Source organism: Schistocerca americana, chromosome 1 (assembly GCF_021461395.2).
Source record: "Schistocerca americana isolate TAMUIC-IGC-003095 chromosome 1, iqSchAmer2.1, whole genome shotgun sequence".
Classification (NCBI taxonomy): domain Eukaryota; kingdom Metazoa; phylum Arthropoda; class Insecta; order Orthoptera; family Acrididae; genus Schistocerca; species Schistocerca americana.
The window spans coordinates 766,205,718-766,225,411 of record NC_060119.1 but is presented as its reverse complement, the minus strand read 5'-3'; the positions used below and the strand labels follow the sequence as shown (position 1 = coordinate 766,225,411).

At 40.1% G+C, this 19,694-nt stretch overlaps 1 protein-coding gene across 2 annotated transcripts in view; it reads right to left on the bottom strand.

The window, feature by feature from the left end:
• Positions 1-878: 878 nt before the first annotated feature.
• LOC124611912 (longitudinals lacking protein, isoforms H/M/V-like) overlaps positions 879-19,694 on the bottom strand; it is a 453,788-nt gene continuing 434,972 nt past the window's right edge. Inside the window, exon 8 of one of the 2 annotated variants that reach the window (XM_047140288.1) lies at positions 879-2,629. In XM_047140288.1, the coding sequence (XP_046996244.1) occupies positions 2,373-2,629 (257 nt within the window). In that variant the 3' untranslated portion in view covers positions 879-2,372. The remainder of the gene's footprint in view (positions 2,630-19,694) is intronic. The other variant, XR_006979507.1, reaches the window with a different exon arrangement.

Sequence of the window (19,694 nt, the reverse complement as noted above, 5' to 3'; positions counted from 1 at the left end):
AAAGTTTCATTTATAAAATGTAGATAAGCATATAAATTAAATAATTTTTAAATGATTTGTTTATTAAGTTTATTTTACATTTATCAAAAACCATAAAATGTGATGAGAGATAGTCTTTTCCACTCTTTGTATTAAGAAAGTGAAGGTTGCCTTTAAGGTTGCAGCTAATAATGATTGGGACAACACCATGGAATTTCCTATTACATATGCTCATTCTTATATATGCCATTAAATCCTTGATAGTAGTGTTAAGCTTTAGCTTTGTATCCAAGAAACAGGAAACTAAAATTACTACAAATGTTATGGCGTTTCTTAAGAATCATGTTGTTGTGTAATACTGAATGGTTTTTTATTAAATTCTATTTCCCATTAACAAATACTTCGCAATAAGGGAAAGTGATAATCTTTTTTCATTAAATAATAAAAGAGGCTCGATACAAGGGCACCGATTTCAAGTTTTTCACACTTATAATTTTCTCTCTTTGCCTTGCTTGAAACACACACAATTTTCTTTTGAAGCATGAATAATTTTGTGTATGAAGTATGCTGCCACCTCCTTAAAATCAGCCTATGTAACTGTTTGGGTATCTACACTCTGTCATAAATAAATTAGGAAGATTTCTTTGACATAGTGAATTATGCCAAAGAATAAGGCAACTCCGCATATAATAAAACAGCAGTAAATACTGCAAATCATTTCAATAACATATAAGGTCATTTATGGATTAAAAACAAATTTAATACTGCACTAGTTAGAAATCAAACAAGTAAACTAACACAAGTGAACTCAATGCAAGTCATAATAGAAAATGATATTTGGAAACACAGTTGGTTGAGAACCGTAATTATAGAGACTGTACTCACAAAATTCAGTAAAGTGAAAGGTCAAGCATTATTATAAAAATTCAGAATAGAGACAGTTAAATGCAGTTATATTAGATAACATAAAGTGTAAACTGCAGATGAAAAAGTTGTGCATCACAAAAGGAGACTATATTTTACCTCTCTTTACCCATAATAATGGTCTTTTTTGCACCCAGTTATAAATACTCATTTGTTTCAGCCATCTCTGTTATGTGAGTCCACTGTTATATTTGTTACAATTATGATTCATTAATGAAAATGAAGCTTTTTGTTTCTGTATTACATAAACATACATGATCAAGTTTGAAGAATGGTGGCTTTATCAGCTAAACCAACAAAAAGCTCATGTGTGATGAATAACACACAAATTTTGTGAAAAGCCAAATGTCCTGACAAAATTCTATGAATCAAAACTATCATGTGGCAGAGAAATATTCATCAGGCAAAGATTCAGTCTTCATATCAGACTTACTTCAGTTTATCACCCAGCAACTATGGTGCAAGATTCACCAGTTAGACAGCATAAACTTTTTCAACACAGGTTTCTGTCATTCGACTGCAACAATATCTGGAAAGTATGTGAATGTACAGCTTCAGTACTCAGATGTATCACTCTCTGACCTCATTTATTACTATATCTTAAACAAGTGTAACTATTATACATCACCCATTAGACTTTCATGGTAAGAGACTCAAATGCAATTTATTTTTCTGAACACATACAGGAACATTATACAGTTGCTGCCCATGTGATGATAAACTCTGCAAATCATCACAATCAAATTTAGTAGTACAGTGAACACACTCAACAAAGGGCCACACTCAAGGCACACGGTTTGGCAAACAAAAACATGCAAGAAATTATACAGGGCCTGAAATTCAGTGATTTTCCTCTTTCCCTTAATGCTTGCACAAAGTGTACAAAGCTCTTGAGATTCAGCATCACATTTTGGGTGTTGCTGCTCAACACATCACAATCTCCTAAAGTTTCAGTGTCATACCCATGCTTTTTCTGAGTCTTGGAGTAATTTTTCATATTTAACAAAAAAAGGTCTGTTTGGATAATTTTTTCAGTTATTTGTTCATTTAAACATATTAAACTTCTTTACACTGTGTGAAACATACAACACAAAAAGTGTCTCAGAAAATACTGTTTCTATCTTTACACAAAAATATTAATATAAATTTTAAAAATGAAGTACTTATGCTAACATCAGTGTGTTTATAATATTCAGCATATCAGACATTAAAATACTGGCCTGCATGTATGTATACAAAAGACTCCCTAAAACGGGCACTAGGTATGAAACATTTTTCAGTTTATGAAATTATCAATTATTTTCTACATAACTATGCACTTTAACATAAATTTTATTATACAGTTCTGTAAATTCTGCAGCAGAGCTGCCCTATGAAATGTACAACTACAAATTCTAAAATATCTTTAGGAACAGTATTTTTATGAGTATTGCATGAACATTTTGAAAGCTTGATAACTTAGTAAAATTTTATATTTTGCTTTCATTATGAGGCAATGAACTTGGTGATAAATTAGAACGATGTTTGTAATACATGTGAACACGTAAACAGCTTTGGTTTTTCACTTGTTTAAAGCAGATGAAACAGACTTGTGGACCTGACCCTTCACCATGTTTATCACGCACATGAATGTTGAGATTTGATTTATTAACAAACTTTTTTTCACATAAGGGGCATCTGAAGTCCTGTCGCCGCATTGGTTTCCATGCAAACATTGCTGGATTGTCTGAAAAACAATTAATTTTGTGATTGAGAAGCGGATAATTCACAAATATGACATTAACAAGTGTTTCTCAGTTTTCATATGATAAAGTGGGAATTATATCATGGCTATCCAGAAAGTAACAGATGTTTGTCTATGGAGGTGGTGGGTGGGGCTACAGCTGCCATCTTGGTGCCACAACATTCTTACACTCAGTATGCATCTAGAGGTGGTAGCAAGTGGTCTGTGTCTATGCCACTTTGTTTTCTGTGATGTATCAAAATGTGCACTGCCATAGTAAATCCCGTAACTTGTGAGATGCATTCTGCGATAAGGTTTCTGTCAGCAGAAAACTGCAAATCAATTGAAATTTATTGTGAACTTTGTGATGTGTACAAAAAAGGATAATGAGTGACAGCTGAGTGAGGCAATGGTGCATTGATTTTAAAAAGGAGCATACCAATGTCCATGATGAGCACCACAGTGGTAGGCCCGGCCCTGTGATTGACGAACTGGTGATGAAAATAACAACAAAACTTCATGAAAACCATTGTATCACAATTACAAAACTTTTGCAATCTTTTCTCCAAATTTCACGGAGTTTGGTGCATGAAACTGTGGCAAAGAAAGTGGGGTACCACAAATTTTGTGCTAGGTGGGTTCCCAAAATCCTAACAAAAGGCCACAAAAAACAAGCTTTCTTGAAGATTACGAGAAAGATGGTAACAGACGTATTGATCATATCGCAACTGGGCCTAGACTTAGGTGAAGCATGTCAGTTGTGTATCAAGTTGATGGAATGGGGATGCACAAATTCTCCAACGAAACCAAGGAAGTTTTTGCAAACACTTTCAGTGAGATAGATCATTCCAAGGGAGTGATTCTTGTTGATTTCCTTGAATGTGGCATAACAGTTAACTCTGAGAGGTAACACTGACAAAGTTAAGGCAGGTGATACAAATCAAGTATTGGGGAAAACCAGCACAAAAGTTTTGCTTTTTCACAACAATGCAGGTCCACACATGGCCAATTGTACCCAAGAGCTCCTATGGGGTTTTGGATGGCAGATGTTTTATCATCCACCATACAGCCCAGATTTGGCACCAAGTTACTACCATTTCTTCCCAGAAATGGATACAAGGCTTGCTACACAGTGCTCTGATACTGATGCCAAACTGCATGCCAGTATAAACCAGTGGTTGCAATTGCAGGTGGCAGAGTTCTACAGAGACAGTATTGAAAAACTTGTGCCACAGTATGATTACTGCCACAATTTGAATGGAAATTAAGTAGAAAAACTACTTAAGATGTAATAAAATTTGTTTTTTCAATATTGTTAATTTTTTAATCACAACAGTTGTTACTTTCTGGATACCAGTGTCTAATATTAATATTTGAAATTACTTCACATAGACATAAATGTATTTCAAGCAATAACTAAATGGTAATAAGATATTAGTAACTCTCTGAAAACACAGCATTTGGCTGTGCATACATAGTTATCCATTGAATTATTACCTCTTTTTAAATATAGTTCAAAATGAAATTTCGGGCTGTTTAAAAACACACAAGCAGCTTTGTTTGTTAGGAGAGAATAGCAATCATTACTAAAATGTTCATATCTTAAGAGTCTGGTAACAGCTGTTCTTTTCTTCCCTTTAGGAAGCAGGAAAATGCAGAAGCTGAAAGAGGATGCAGACATTAAGAATTCCATCCAAAGAAAGTAATACAAGAATACTGAAACTGCATTACAAAACGGAATTCAGTAGATGAAATCAGTATATCTGAAATGTTAATGGAATGCTGGAAGAGAAAACTGTTGACAAGTCAGAGAAGTGATGGGATAGATAGTGAAAAAGATGTGAAGCTAGAATGTAAGAACAGAAAAGGATGAAAAATGAATGAGATAATGAATTAACAAAAAAATCAATTTTTGAAAATATAATGTAGCTGGATAGATTAAAAAACCAGTTCACCAAGTGGTGGCAGGAGAATACACATTTAAGAGTTAAGTAAATGTGCAAGCTTTTGGAGTCAGTGACTCCTTATTCTGGCAGAAGGATTGAAGGGGAAGGAAGAGGTATGAAGGAAAAGTACTGGTGAGATGATGATGTTGGTTTGTTGGGCGCTCAGCATCAAGGATGGTGAGGTTTAGGAAAATGGGAGGGACTGAAAAAGTCACCCAGAAACTGGTCAGGGAAATTTAATAGATGGGATGAGAAGGAAAGAATGATTGTTGGCAACTGTGCCACATGAGATGTGAAATCCTAGAGGTTAAAGGTGGAAGATAGGGTAATAAACAAGACAGAGATTACTGACAAGACATCTTAAAAAAATTAATAAGAGGAAACCACCACTATCTCGAGATCACCCCTTACAAGTCTTCCAAGAATTCCTAACATTTAGCATTGCTTCACAAGCCTTTCTCAGGTCCCTACAACCTGACCCTAATCTGTCTTCTGCAGAACTCCACACTCTTTGTTTCCTAAAAACTGATGACTCCGTCATTACCCCCCAAACACATAAGGGATCTACCACTGCAGTGCTTAACTGACAGGGGAATGTAAGTGAGGGTCTATGCCAGCTGTCTGACACCTTTATGTACAGCATATGCCATCAAGATCCCGTTCCTGTGATACAAACTGACCTACAGCCCCTCCTTAAAATCTAAGACCCCTCACAAGGAGTGACATCTCAGTTCACAGAACTTCTTACCCCACTCAAACCATACACTCACCAAACATATATCTGCCTTAGTTGATCAACAGCTGCAATCTACTGTACAAAGACTTTCCTCCTCTGTTAAAGACATCAACCATTCCTTAGATCATATGAAATCTGGGTCCGTTACCCTCATTCAAAGACCTTGGTTGTCATCATCGATACCACCTCCCTCTACACCAATATCCCCCCATGTACATGATCTGTGTGAGGCTGAACATTACCTTGACCAATGACCACCTGACTACAAATATCCTTCCTGCTCAATGACCACCTGACTACAAATATCCTTCCTGCTCATCTTAATCAACTTTTACTTAATGAAAAACTACTTTATCTTTGAGGGACAGACATATGAACAGATGAGGGGCATGCCCATAGCAACCAGGATGGCTCCTTCCTGTGCCAAACTTTTCATGGGTTGCTTGGTGTGAAATTTCCTGGGATTCATGAACCTTCAGCCCCTGGTTTGGTTTAGATACATTGAAGATATTGTTCCTATAGGGACTCAAGGTGGGACTGATGTGTTACAATTCTTGTACTCTAAATACATTCTTTGAATTAACTGTCACTAGATTCTAATCCAAGTCCTATCCCACTTTCTTTGATGTTGATCTCATCGTCACTGAGGGTGAGTGTTCACATAAAACCTACTAAAAAATGACAGTACTTTCATTTGCACAGTTGTCATCCTTTCCATGTCAAACGTTCCCTCCCTTATAGTCCTGGTATTTGTGGCAAACATATTTGTTCAGGTATAGACATTTTACAAAAGTACACAACCATTCTCACCTCAGCCTTCATTGGACGTAATTACCTCATCGGCCTCCTTCAGAAGCAGATTTCACAGACCATCACATCCAGTCTTGGTACTTCTAATTCCTCCCAAAAACAGTTTAGAAATACACCTCGTCACACATTATTAGCGTATTTATCAGTCACTTCAACAAGGCAATGATTTCCTAAAATCATGCTGTGGAATGAGGTCCATTTGTCCCATATTTTGCTCCCCACACTTAGAACAGCTTTTTGTCACCTCCACCAATGTCCATAATATCCTGGTCAGGCCCTATACTCCTTCTGCATTCTTTTCCCTACCCTATGGATCCCGCCCCTATGGCTAATACTGCTATAAGACTTGCCTGTGACACTCCTATTACCTACTATACCAGCCCTGTAACTGGCAAAAGATGTACTATCAAAAGGAGAACCACCTGTGAAAAGACACATGTTGTAAACCAACTGTTGTGTAAACACTGTTCAGTTTTTACATAGGTATGACTACTACCAAGTTACCACTTAGGATAAATGGACAAAGACAGAGGGTCTATACTGGCAACACACAATATCATTTTCAAGAGCATGCTTTACAATATGGCAACTGTGATCTCAGTGCCTGTTTCAACACCTGTGCCATCCAAATTCTTCCTCCAGACACCAGTTTCTAAGAACTCCACAGGTGGGAAATGGCACTACAACATGTCTTTGGTTTTCACTATACACCTGGCATTAATTTACATTAATTTCTTTGGCCCTCACATTTCTCCTCCATAACTATCACTTTCTTCACTCAAATTAGATTTCTAAATCTTTTATTTCCTGTCCTGTCTACTTTTCCCCGCCCTTCACCTCTACCATATACAACACACGTAGTTTTCCAAACTTATTAACTCTTTCTTTATATTCATGTGTAACCTTAATTATTACCCTATCTTCCACCTTTAAGTTCTCAGGTTTTGTGTGATTGTTACTATCTCCTATAAAAGATATTTCAAAATATTTTTACCCATTCAAAATTGAAGGTGCAGTATTCTGTCAGAAAGCCATGATGAAAATTAGAAACAAACTTAACAGTTATGGTTATGGTATTCTAGTTGTGGATAAATAATTATAAAGTCACTATCATGGATGAGGTCTCTACATCATGACTGTTTAAAACACAAAACAGTTACAGTTAATGCTCAATCATGTCATGAATCATCCTCTACGTAACAACATTCGAAATAAGCAGGTAAATGGTCTGTAAAACACAACTTGGTTTAATGATATATTCAGAGAATGTCATGAAAATAATTATTGTTAGTATCTCCTATAAAAACTGTAAGGACACCAACATGGCAAAGAAAGGTCTGGTAGAATATAAATAATTTAAGAGTATAGTAGACCAGTCACTGAATAGTGGAAGAAATGAGTCATGGACAGGCACACAAGAAAAGAATGAAAATGTGCATGGACACTGGTAGAGAAAATGTAATACTTATTACATATCCATAAGAAGGGCTATGTGTGAAACAAGCAACAATTTACACAGTCAAATCCTGCATCAGAAAATCATGAGAACTTCTGCATGAAATCAACAGACAGATTCAGACTTCCAACTGGTTCCTTGTACATTAGTCTGAAGTCAAAATTGAAGACACCAGATAGAGAGCTAAAATATTAACTGCTGCATTTAAAACTGCTTGTATACATGAGAATCTCAATGCTTTTTGAAAGGCAAAGAACATACCACATTGCTCAGCATTCCTATCAATTTTACACTGAATTCACTGTGGAATTAACCCATTCACTAGCTCTACATCATTGAGGATATCTTCCACAACTAACAGTTCCAAATGAGTGGAAAAAGCAGAAGTCACTCCTGTCCATAAATAGTGTAAACTATGCATACATGGAATTACAAAAGAATACCACAAGTGTCCATTTGTTACAGAATCCTATTCTAAGTTTCACATTATGATGTTACTAGCAAAAATAAAGAATCTGCCGGAGATCATAAAGAAACTTTCATGTAAAACTAAGCTGAATTTTCACACAATCATATAGTAGAAACAGACAGACAGATAGACTCAGTTTTAACTGAATACCCAAAATGTACTGAGTGCTGTACCATACTGGTGACTGACAGCCAAGATATTATTATACAGAGCAGCTCCACAAATACATAACCATCCCAAAGTATTTTAGACTAACAAAAAGCAGTACTTTATACGACAGACAGAAAGTTCAACAAAAATGACAATTACAGCTGCTGTGCCCCAAGTAAATGCAGTAGGGCAGTCCATGAGATAGGGTCAGCAGCAATACTGGATTGTTTGGAATTGCCCACAAGAAAGAATTATCACTGCATGATAAATGCAGAATTACTTAAGAAAGCATTTCTACTTGGTGCAATTTTTGGCAGTGCTCTTTAAATGTGAATAAGCGTAAGGTAATACTAATAAGAAGTAGAAATAACCCTATAGCAGCTATCTAATTAAAAGATTAGTGGTGAACTTCCATTTAGATATTTTGGGGCAATATTACAAAGCAATGCAAAACATGATAAACATGTAGAATCTGTTGTAGGGGAGGAAAATATAAAACTTTTACAGTTGGGAAGATTGTGGGAAGTATGTGATATTTGTGATGAGACAAGATACTGGTGCAACAAATCCTGTAGTACCACTCAATGGAGTCCTTATCACGGAGGTATGACAGCAGATAGTTTACACTTTCAGAAATGCACTGCTGCTCTCATAACAGGTCCGTTGATCCCATAAAATTGTCTAGCAAACTTAATCATGGATCATAGATGGGAATCTTTGGAAGAAAGGTAACTTTGTTCTTGTGAAATCATACAGGGTAGATTTAGAGAAACCATAATCAAGAAATGCTACACAACAATTCTGCTGCCTCCACGATATATCTCATCTATGGATTATGAGAATAATATAGGAGAGATTACTGGATACACGAAGGCATGCAGACAATAATCTGTAATTCATCCTCACTCCGCTAGAGAATGGAATAGGAGAGGTCATTAATACCAGTGTAAAGCACCCTCTTTGATTCACCATACAATTGTTTGCAGAGAGTATATGTAGATTAAGAGAAGAAAGGATTTAATGTTTCACAAATAAATTAACAATGGAAAGTTGAGGTTGAAAGATCAAATATATTAGGAAAAGAATAGATTTCTACACACAGGAAAGATGACCCATTGACTTGAAGACAGGCACAACAAAAAGACTGCTACACATTATGGCTTTTGGCCAAAGCCTCCTTCAGCAAATGAAACACTCACACCAGCAAGCATACCTCATGCACACATGATTGCTGCTACCAGCAGCTCAAACCAAGATGTGACTGTCTCATGAATTACAATCTGGAGTGATGTGGGGAAGGTGGTATGGGTGGATAAGGAGAAGAGCATTACTTGGGGGGACATGCAGGTGCAGCATTAGGAGGTTGGGTATAGGAGAAAAAATGTGACTGGAAAAGGAGGGGAGAAAGGAAGGGGAAAGGACAGGCAGATACATTGGCAGAGGATGGCACATAAAGAGGGTGAGGGAATGTGAAGGACAAGGTGGCAGAAACTGTTGGGAGGAGGGGTCAGAGAATGTGTTGTTAGGATAATGCCCATCTGGGCAGTTCAGAATAGCTAGTGTTTGAGGGAAGGATCCAGTTGGCGTTGATTGTGAAGCAACAATTAAAATCTAGCGTGTTACGTTGGATGCACATTGTGCCACAGGGTGGCTGTTAATCCTGGTGCGCACCTGGTTGATAGTCACACCAGTATAAAAACCTGTGCTGTGGCTACAGCAGAGCTGGTATACAACATGGTTACTTTCACAGGTGCCCTGGCCTTTGATGGGGTAAGATAAGATTGTGATAAGACTGGAATAGGAAGTACTGGGTAGGTGAATTGGACGGATATTGCACCTTGGTCTTCCACAGGGAAATAATCCCTGTGACAAGGGGTTGGTATTGTAAGTGGCATAGGGATGGATTGGGATGTTGTGGAGGTTGAGTGGGATATGGAACACCACTTTAGGAGGGGTGGGAAGGATCTTGGGTAGGATGTCCCTCATCTGAGGGCATCATGGTAGGTAATCAAACCCCTGATGAAGGATGTGGTTCAGTTGCTCCAGTCTGGGACGGTACTGGGTAACAAAATGGTCACCCTTTTTTAGCTAGCTCTTTGGGGTGGTGGGAAGATTGGGCATATGTGGGGAAATGGCACAGGAAGTCAGTTTGTGGATTAGCTCTGGGAGTAGTGCCTGTCTGTGAATATCTTGATGAGCCTTTGAGAACACTGGGAACGGAAATGCTTGACACTACATTTATGCTGTTCCTGAGTGGCAAGGCTATATGGGAGGGATTTTTTGGTGTGGAAGGGATGGTGGCTGTCAAAATCTATGTACTGTTGGTGGTTGTTGGGTTTAATGTGGACAGAGGTCCACATTAAAGAAGAGGAGGTCAATGTCTAGGAAGGTGGCATGCTAGGTTGAGAAGGACCAGTTGAAGAGGATGGGAAAGGTGTTGAGATTGTGAAGGAATAAGGATAGGATGCATTGGCTCTGAGCCCAGACCATGAAGATATCATCAATGAAACTGAAACAGACCACAGATTTTGAGTTTTGGGAGGCTAGCAAGGTTTCTGCTAGATGGCCCATATACAGATTGGCATAGGAGGTTGCTATGCGGGTGCCCATGGCTGTGCTGCAGATTTGTTGAGAGGAGAAATAGCTTTGTGTTAGGATAAAGTTAGTTAAGTGAATGAGGAATTAGGTAGTGGCTCTGGAGTCTGAAGGACATTGGGAAAAGCAGTGTATAATTGTGGCAAGACCATGGGCATGAGAAGTGTTGGTGTATAAGGAAGTGGCATCAACAGTTGTGACCTGTAGGGAACCAGGAGGTAAGGGGATGGGGATAGTGAAGAGTTGGTGAAGGAGCTGGTTGGTATTTTTGATGTGGAGAGCTAGACTATGTGCAACTGGTTGAAGGTGTTGGTCAATGAGGCTGAAATCCTTTCAGTGGGGGCACAATAATAAGCTGCAATGGCACATACAACATTGTTGGGTTTGTGAATTTTAGGGAGCATGTACACTCCTGGAAATGGAAAAAAGAACACATTGACACCGGTGTGTCAGACCCACCATACTTGCTCCGGACACTGCGAGAGGGCTGTACAAGCAATGATCACACGCACGGCACAGCGGACACACCAGGAACCGCGGTGTTGGCCGTCGAATGGCGCTAGCTGCGCAGCATTTGTGCACCGCCGCCGTCAGTGTCAGCCAGTTTGCCGTGGCATACGGAGCTCCATCGCAGTATTTAAGACTGGTAGCATGCCGCGACAGCGTGGACGTGAACCGTATGTGCAGTTGACGGACTTTGAGCGAGGGCTTATAGTGGGCATGCGGAAGGCCGGGTGGACGTACCACCGAATTGCTCAACACGTGGGGCGTGAGGTCTCCACAGTACATCGATGTTGTCGCCAGTGGTCGGCGGAAGGTGCACGTGCCCGTCGACCTGGGACCGGACCGCAGCGACGCACGGATGCACGCCAAGACCGTAGGATCCTACGCAGCGCCGTAGGGGACCGCACCGCCACTTTCCAGCAAATTAGGGACACTGTTGCTCCTGGGGTATCGGCGAGGACCATTCGCAACCGTCTCCATGAAGCTGGGCTACGGTCCCGCACACCGTTAGGCTGTCTTCCGCTCACGCCCCAACATCGTGCAGCCCGCCTCCAGTGGTGTCGCGACAGGCGTGAATGGAGGGACGAATGGAGACGTGTCGTCTTCAGCGATGGGAGTCGCTTCTGCCTTGGTGCCAATGATGGCCGTATGCATGTTTGGCACTGTGCAGGTGAGCGCCACAATCAGGACTGCATACGACCGAGGCACACAGGGCCAACACCCGGCATCATGGTGTGGGGAGCGATCTCCTACACTGGCCGTACACCACTGGTGATCGTCGAGGGGACACTGAATAGTGCACGGTACATCCAAACCGTCATCGAACCCATCGTTCTACCATTCCTAGACCGCCAAGGGAACTTACTGTTCCAACAGGACAATGCACGTCCGCATGTATCCCGTGCCACCCAACATGCTCTAGAAGGTGTAAGTCAACTACCCTGGCCAGCAAGATCTCCGGATCTGTCCCCCATTGAGCATGTTTGGGACTGGATGAAGCGTCGCCTCACGCGGTCTGCACGTCCAGCACGAACGCTGGTCCAACTGAGGCGCCAGGTGGAAATGGCATGGCAAGCCGTTCCACAGGACTACATCCAGCATCTCTACGATCGTCTCCATGGGAGAATAGCAGCCTGCATTGCTGCGAAAGGTGGATATACACTGTACTAGTGCCGACATTGTGCATGCTCTGTTGCCTGTGTCTATGTGCCTGTGGTTCTTCAGTGTGATCATGTGATGTATCTGACCCCAGGAATGTGTCAATAAAGTTTCCCCTTCCTGGGACAATGAATTCACGGTGTTCTTATTTCAATTTCCAGGAGTGTAGATGGTGGATATGCAGGGTGTCATAGGGGTGAGGAGGGAAATGGATTCAGAGTATAGGTGTTCCACCTTGTCAACCCCTACATGGCACTCAGACCCTGCCTAGTGGACCTTTCAACTTGCTAGATCCACCAAAACTCCCTAGCAATGCTCCAAATCTAGAGCCTAAACAATGCTCCAAATCTAGAGCCTAAACAATCCTGGAACACTGTTCTTAACTTTTTCCACCAAATTCCTCAGTCCCACAGAAGTTTCCGTCCTAACCTAAGGCCCCACTTTTAGTCAAATTTAACCATGTTGGACTTGTCAAAGACCTTCTCTCCTTCACAGACCAGTCACTCTATTCTCATTACTTCACAACTTCAACACGTTGTCTCCCATTTGCTTCATGTCAAAACCATCAGCTACCAACAGTACCTGTGACCTGCATCTTGACAGCTGCTGTCCTTTCCACACCAAAAAATCTCTCCCATACAGCTTTGCCAACTGGGGACAGTGTACCTGCAGTGACAAGGCTCTCTTTCACAGCATGCTGAAAGTCTCATAAAGGCCTACACAGACTGGTACTAAGCCCGGACCTAGTCCACAGACAGATTTCTCATGGCATTTCCCCACATATCCCCAATCCTCTCACCATCCCCAAGAGTTAGCTACAAAAGAGTGACCCCTCCATCACCCAATACCTCCCCACACTGGAGCAACTGAACCACATCCTTCATCAGGGCTTTGATTACCTATCATGATGCCTCCTAAAGTGGTGTTCCATTGCCCACCTAACCTCCACAACATTCTAGTCCATCCCTACACCATTCCTAGCCCAAACCCCTACCACAGAGATCATTTCCCTGTGGAAGACCAAGGTACAAGACCTGTCCAATTCACCCACCCACCACTTCCCATTCCAGTCCTGTCACAGGCTTACCTTACCCCGTCAAAGTTTGGGCCACCTGTGAAAGCAACCACGTTGTATACCAGCTTTGCTGCAACTGTTGCACAGGTTTTTGCGTTGTTAAACCTGCCAACATGATGAATGGCCTCTGTCAAGCTGTAGTCAAGAGCAAATTGCCGGTAGACATCCTGTGGCACAACATGCAGCTGAACACAACATGCTAGATGTCAATGGCTGCTTCACAACACAGGGCATCTGAATCCTCCCCCTCCATAACCAGCTTTCCGGAACTGTGCAGAGAAGTTATCCTTACAATGTATTCTCTGCTCCTGAAATTATCTCGGCCTCAACCTATGATAAGCTATTGTCCCTACACCCTCCACCAAACAGTTTCCACCTCCTTGTACTAGCACCTCCTCCGTTTCCACATTTGCTCACTCTCTTTGTGTGGCACCTTATGCCGATGTACCTGCATGTCCTTTCCCTTCCCTGCTCATCTTGTTTAATGCTCCTCTTTTTCTCTGCTCCCTGTTTTTACCACCACACCCCATCTCCCACCACCTTTCAACGTTGCGCCCAGCAGTCTCTAATCCACGTGTGTCCCACCAGACAGTGCTCTTTTCTCTCCCCACCTGTGCCCTGCTCTTCCTCCCCCTTCCCCCGCCCCAATCCAGACTGCTATTCACCTGAAAGACACATTCTGGTCAGAGCTACATGCGGTAGTGGTCATGTTGTCTGAGGTGTGTATACTTATGTGAATATGAGGGTGTTTTCTTTGCTGAAGAATACTTTTGTTGAAAACTATAATGTGTAACAGTCTTTTCATTGTGCCTGTCTGCAGCTCACTGGGTCATCGGGTCATCTTTAGAGCGAGTAGCAATCTATCCATTTCCTAAGACTGTTCTCAAACATAGAGATTTTAAGTGCACAGTACTCATATTTACTGTCTAACAGTCAACATATGCAGAACTGATATCATCAAAGTAAACCGAGCGAGGTGGCGTAGTGGTTAGACACTGGACTCGAATTCGAGAGGACGACAGTTCAATCCCGCGTCCAGCCATCCTGATTTAGGTTTTCCGTGATTTGCCTAAATCGCTCCAGGCAAATGCCGGGATGGTTCCTTTGAAAGGGCACGGCCTACTTCCTTCCCCGCCCTTCCCTAATCCAATGAGACCGATGACCTCGCTGTCTGGTCTCCTTCGCCAAACAACCAACCAACCAAAGTAATAAAAATGAGAAATGAAAAGAAACACATGCATAATGGTAAAATTAAATTGGTTGTATGCAGCTCTCCATGCTACTCTATCCTGTGCAAGCTTCTTCATCTCTGAGTAACTACTGCAACCTACATCCTTTTGAATCTGCTTAGTGTATTCATCTCTTGGTCTTCCTCTACAATTTTTACCCTCCACGCTTCCCTCCAGTGCTAAATTGGTGATCCCTCAGGATGTATAATTAAATTACTTACAAGATTAAACAAGCTATGTTATAGACACTGACTAGTAACAAGTGTACCTAGAACAAGTTTTCCTAATCCTCAAAACTGTTTTGTCATTTGCCACTCTTCATTTTAGAACTGTAAATGCCAGATGGCTCTAAATGCTGCCACTAGCATTTTACCTTAAGCTTGTTGTATTTTTCTGGTGTTACTAGCCAATGTCAAAAACTACTAAAATATGAATGCAGAAAGTATTCACATGTATATGGACATTACCTTCCCGATAGTAAAATGATATATACAAACTTGCTATAAACTATACTCTCTCAGTTAAATACAGTGTAGGTAATAGGTACCTATTGTAAAGTGTTAGTATTTTTGGTGAATTCTCCCCCCCCCCCCCCCCCCCCCCGCCCCCCCCCCCCACCCCCGTCCTCTCACATACAGACCTCTTCCTCACACTGTTCACATTGTTAGATATTAGGCTAAAATGAGAAGGAATTTGGTGCTCTGTTATGTTCACTGGTTCTGGATTGTAATGAAACAAAGAGTCTGAAATGCTATAATAATATTCATTTATAAAAGTGGAGGTAAACAACTGACCTTTAGTTATAGACCCTTCCCGTCATTCATGTGTTTCTAAAATTTTTGAAGAAGGTAATTGACAACAGAATATTGAACCATTTCTCTGCAAATAACCTTTTCACAACTGTTCAATTTAGCTTCTGTAAAGGCTACTTTTGCTGTGTCATCCGAACAAGACACAGCCAGGGCAAAAGTACCACAGGTGCAAAGATGCGAGCTGGTGCCAGTGTCATAGAGACTCGCCACTTACGCAAGTTCCACCAACAGAATGGGCGGTGCAATTGCCGGCCGATGACGATCCACCAATGACCAGACAACAGCAAACAGAAGCCCACTCAGAAGCTCACTCACTTGGTTACAAATCATCATCCAGGGCTGACTTAGACAGGGTACGTCATTTAGTGAACTCTTAAAAGTGAAGAGACAGTTGTTGTAAACTGCAATTGCTATGTACTGTGAAGTTTACCTATGATTATTTGTACTTAGCCATTGAGGGCGTTTTTGTGTTATATTACAAGTAGTGTTGGAGACCTCTTACTCATCAAAAAACAAAGATAAGTGAACATATTTAACTCATTTGTGTGACTCTGTTACTAATCTATTGGATTGTTGTAGAACCTTCATTCTCCTAGCCTGTTACCTGACCCTGGGGCATAGTTGATTAATAGTGGCAGTGAGAAATTTCACGAACTCACAGACTTGGCCTACTGTAGCAGTGGCAACTCAGCCTGCACAGCAATAGTGATAAGGCCTTTACAAGACTGATGACAAGGGTTTACACAAGCTCTGCTGAATAGGCAGTATATGATCTCACGAACTCAATCCTGATACAACTAAACAAGAAACAATTAACTGCTGATATCTTCTGTGAATATAACATTCTTCTAGACTAACTACAATGACATAGCATTAAATGTGTTTTCATTGTATAGGTAGGGCCATACCTTAACAGCAGAAAATGTGAGGTCACATTAACAAACAATACTACTATGATAAGACTAACCATGGAGTTGGAAACACTAAATATGATGTCAGGCAAGGTTCAGTGCTTGGCCAACTCCCATTCTTCACGTGCATAAATGATTTATGTAGGACGCTGAATAACTCTTCACAAAATATGATCCTTGCTGAGTACACAGGTATACTGATCATGTGCAGGCACAGCCAGAATAATGGAACAAGCTTATAACTAGCTCTCAGCAAAATTCCAAACAGATGAAAATGACTTACAGGAACCAGACGATCAATGACTACACTGGGCTGACACTGTACGTGTAGACTTCCTTGACATCCGTGTAGACATAAACTGAGTTGGCACCAGAATGTGGATAAGTTAACAAAGAAGCTTGGTTCTGCCTGCTTTGCACTTAGAAATATCTCTCATTGTTATGACCTGCAAATTTGACTGCTAGCACAATTTGACTGTCCTATAGCACAGTTATCTGGAGAGTACAGCTGCTGTCAAAAAAGTATTTATTCCTCAAATGCAAGCAATATGGAATTGTGAAATATTGAAACTGAATGACTTACAGGAACATTTTCAAGGACCTATCAATTTTTACACTTACATTCCAAAACAAGCACTCCCCTGCCTGTATATATGGTTAATACCAAGAGTGAATTTAGGACGAAGTCTGTAATTCACAACCAAAACATAAAAAATAAAACTTTTGAACATACTATACATTTCTGTCTAGGGTTCAGAAATAAGTTTCTTCCAGTGCAAATATTATAACAGGTTGCCCATAGACATCAGATAGGAGGCTGATACAGCAAGATATTCAAAAACAAAATAAAAAAGTATTATTATTCACTACCTCTAGAGTTAATTGAAACATCTGGACCTTGGCTCTCTTTTCATTATCTGTGTGACTCAATTAATGCTACTCATTATTTGTCCTTAGTGAGCTCCACAGAAGTAGCCTGCAAAGGCTCTTTCTGCTTGCTAATGTATAACTTCAGTAGTTCGACAAACCCCAAAAGCTTTCCTTCATGAAGAGATTTACAGAACCCAATGTATTAATCAATGAATGAATAAATAAATGAACGATGGCAAACAAAACAATGCTGCAATAATGAATTTTTAAGATAAGAGACACTGGTCACAATAAATTATGGTTTCAAATGTCTATCACAGAATCCTGTACAATGAGGGAAAGGACAAAAGTAAGGCATTACATGCATCATTATACTAGAAGTGCAAGCCTCTCCATCTCCATATAACTATTGCAACTTATGTCCTTTTGAATATGCTTACTGTATTCATCTCTTGACCTTTTTCTGCAATTTTACCCCACCTCCCACCCCCCCTCCCCCCCGCCCCTCCACACACACTTCCCTCCTACATTAAATTGATGATCCCTTTATGTCTCAGAATGTGTCCTATCAATCAGTCCCTTCTTCTAGTCATTATGCCACAAATTCTTTTCTCCTCAATTCCATTAATTACTTCTTCATTGGTTACATGATCTACTCATCTAATGTTAAGCATTCTTCTGTAGCACCACATTTCAAAAGCTTCTATTCTCTTCTTCTATGAACAGTTTATCACCCACATTTCCCTTACAAACAAGACTACACTTCAGACAAATACATTTAGAAAAGACTTCTTAATACTTATATCAATATTTGATGTTAACAATATTATACTACTCACCAAATAGCAGAGATACTGAAATGAAGATAGGCACAACAAAAAGACTGTCGAAAGTAAGCAACTATCCTTTTCATAATATTGTCATTATTCCATCCTGGATTTTTCATCGTCTGATTCTAACAAATTTTTCTTCTTCAGAAAACTTTTTTTGCCATTGTCAGTCTACATTTTACATCCTCCCTACTTCTCCCATCACCAGTTATTTTACTGTCCAAATAGGAAACTCATCTACTACTTTTAGAGTCTCATTTCCTAATTTTATTCCATCAGCATTGCCTGAATTAATTTGACTACATTCCACTACTGATGTTCTGCTTTTGTTAATGTTCATCTTTTATCCTCCTTTCAAGTGGCTGCTCATTCCATTCACTTATTCTTCCAAGTCCTTTGCTGTCTCTGACAGAATTCTAATGACCTTGGCAAACTTCAAAGTTGTAATTTCTTCACCTTGTTCTTGAATCAATTCTCCAATTTTTTCTTTGGTTTCCTTTATTGCTTGTTCAAAGTACAAATTGAATAACATTGGTGATAGGCTACAAACCTGTCTCAGACCCTTCTCAAACACAGCTTCTCTGCCATTTCCCTTAAATTGTATAACTGCCATCTGCTTTTTGTACAAGTTATATAAATCCTTCCACTCCCTGTACTTTCATCCTCATACCTTCAGAATTTCAGAAAGCATAATGCAGTCAACACTGTCAAAGGCTTTCTCCAAAGCTACAAAGGTATTAACCTAGGTCTATGTTTCAGTCTTTATTGCCTCATGCATTCCTACATTTCTCCAGAATCCAAACTATTATTCCCAAAGGTCAGCTTCTACCAGTTTTTCTGTTCTTCTGTACATAATTCATGTTAGTAATTTGCAACCATGACTTATTAAACTGACAGTTCAGTAATATTCAATTTGTCAGTACCTGCTTTCTTTGGAATAGGCATGATTACACTCTTCTTGAAGTCTGAGGTGTTTCACCTGTTTCATACATCTTGCACACCAGGTGGAATAGTTTTATTATGGGTGCCTTCACCCAGAATATCAGAAGTTCTGAGGGACATATAATCTAGGTGCCTTGTTTTGACTTAGGTCTTTCAGTGCCCTATCAGATTCTTCTTGCAAATCATATCTCATTTCCCATCATCATCATCTATGTCCTCTTCCCTTTTTATAAAACTGTCTTCAAGGTTGTTTCCCTTGTATACATCCTCTATATATTCCTTCCACCTTTCAGCAGTCCCTTCATTGCTTAGTCCTGGTTTTTTATTTGAGCTCTTGATATTCATAATCTGCTTTTCTTTTCTCCAAAAGCCTCTTTAATTTTCATGTAGACGATATATCTCTTTTCCTAGTCACAGCTGCTTTTTTATCATTACATTTGTCTCAAGCCATCACTGCTTACCCATTTTTCACTTCCTGTCACTCTCATTTTTTAAACATTTGTATTACCTCTTGCCTGTTTCATTTGCTACATTTTCATATTTTATCTGTTCAACACTTAGATTCAATATCTCCT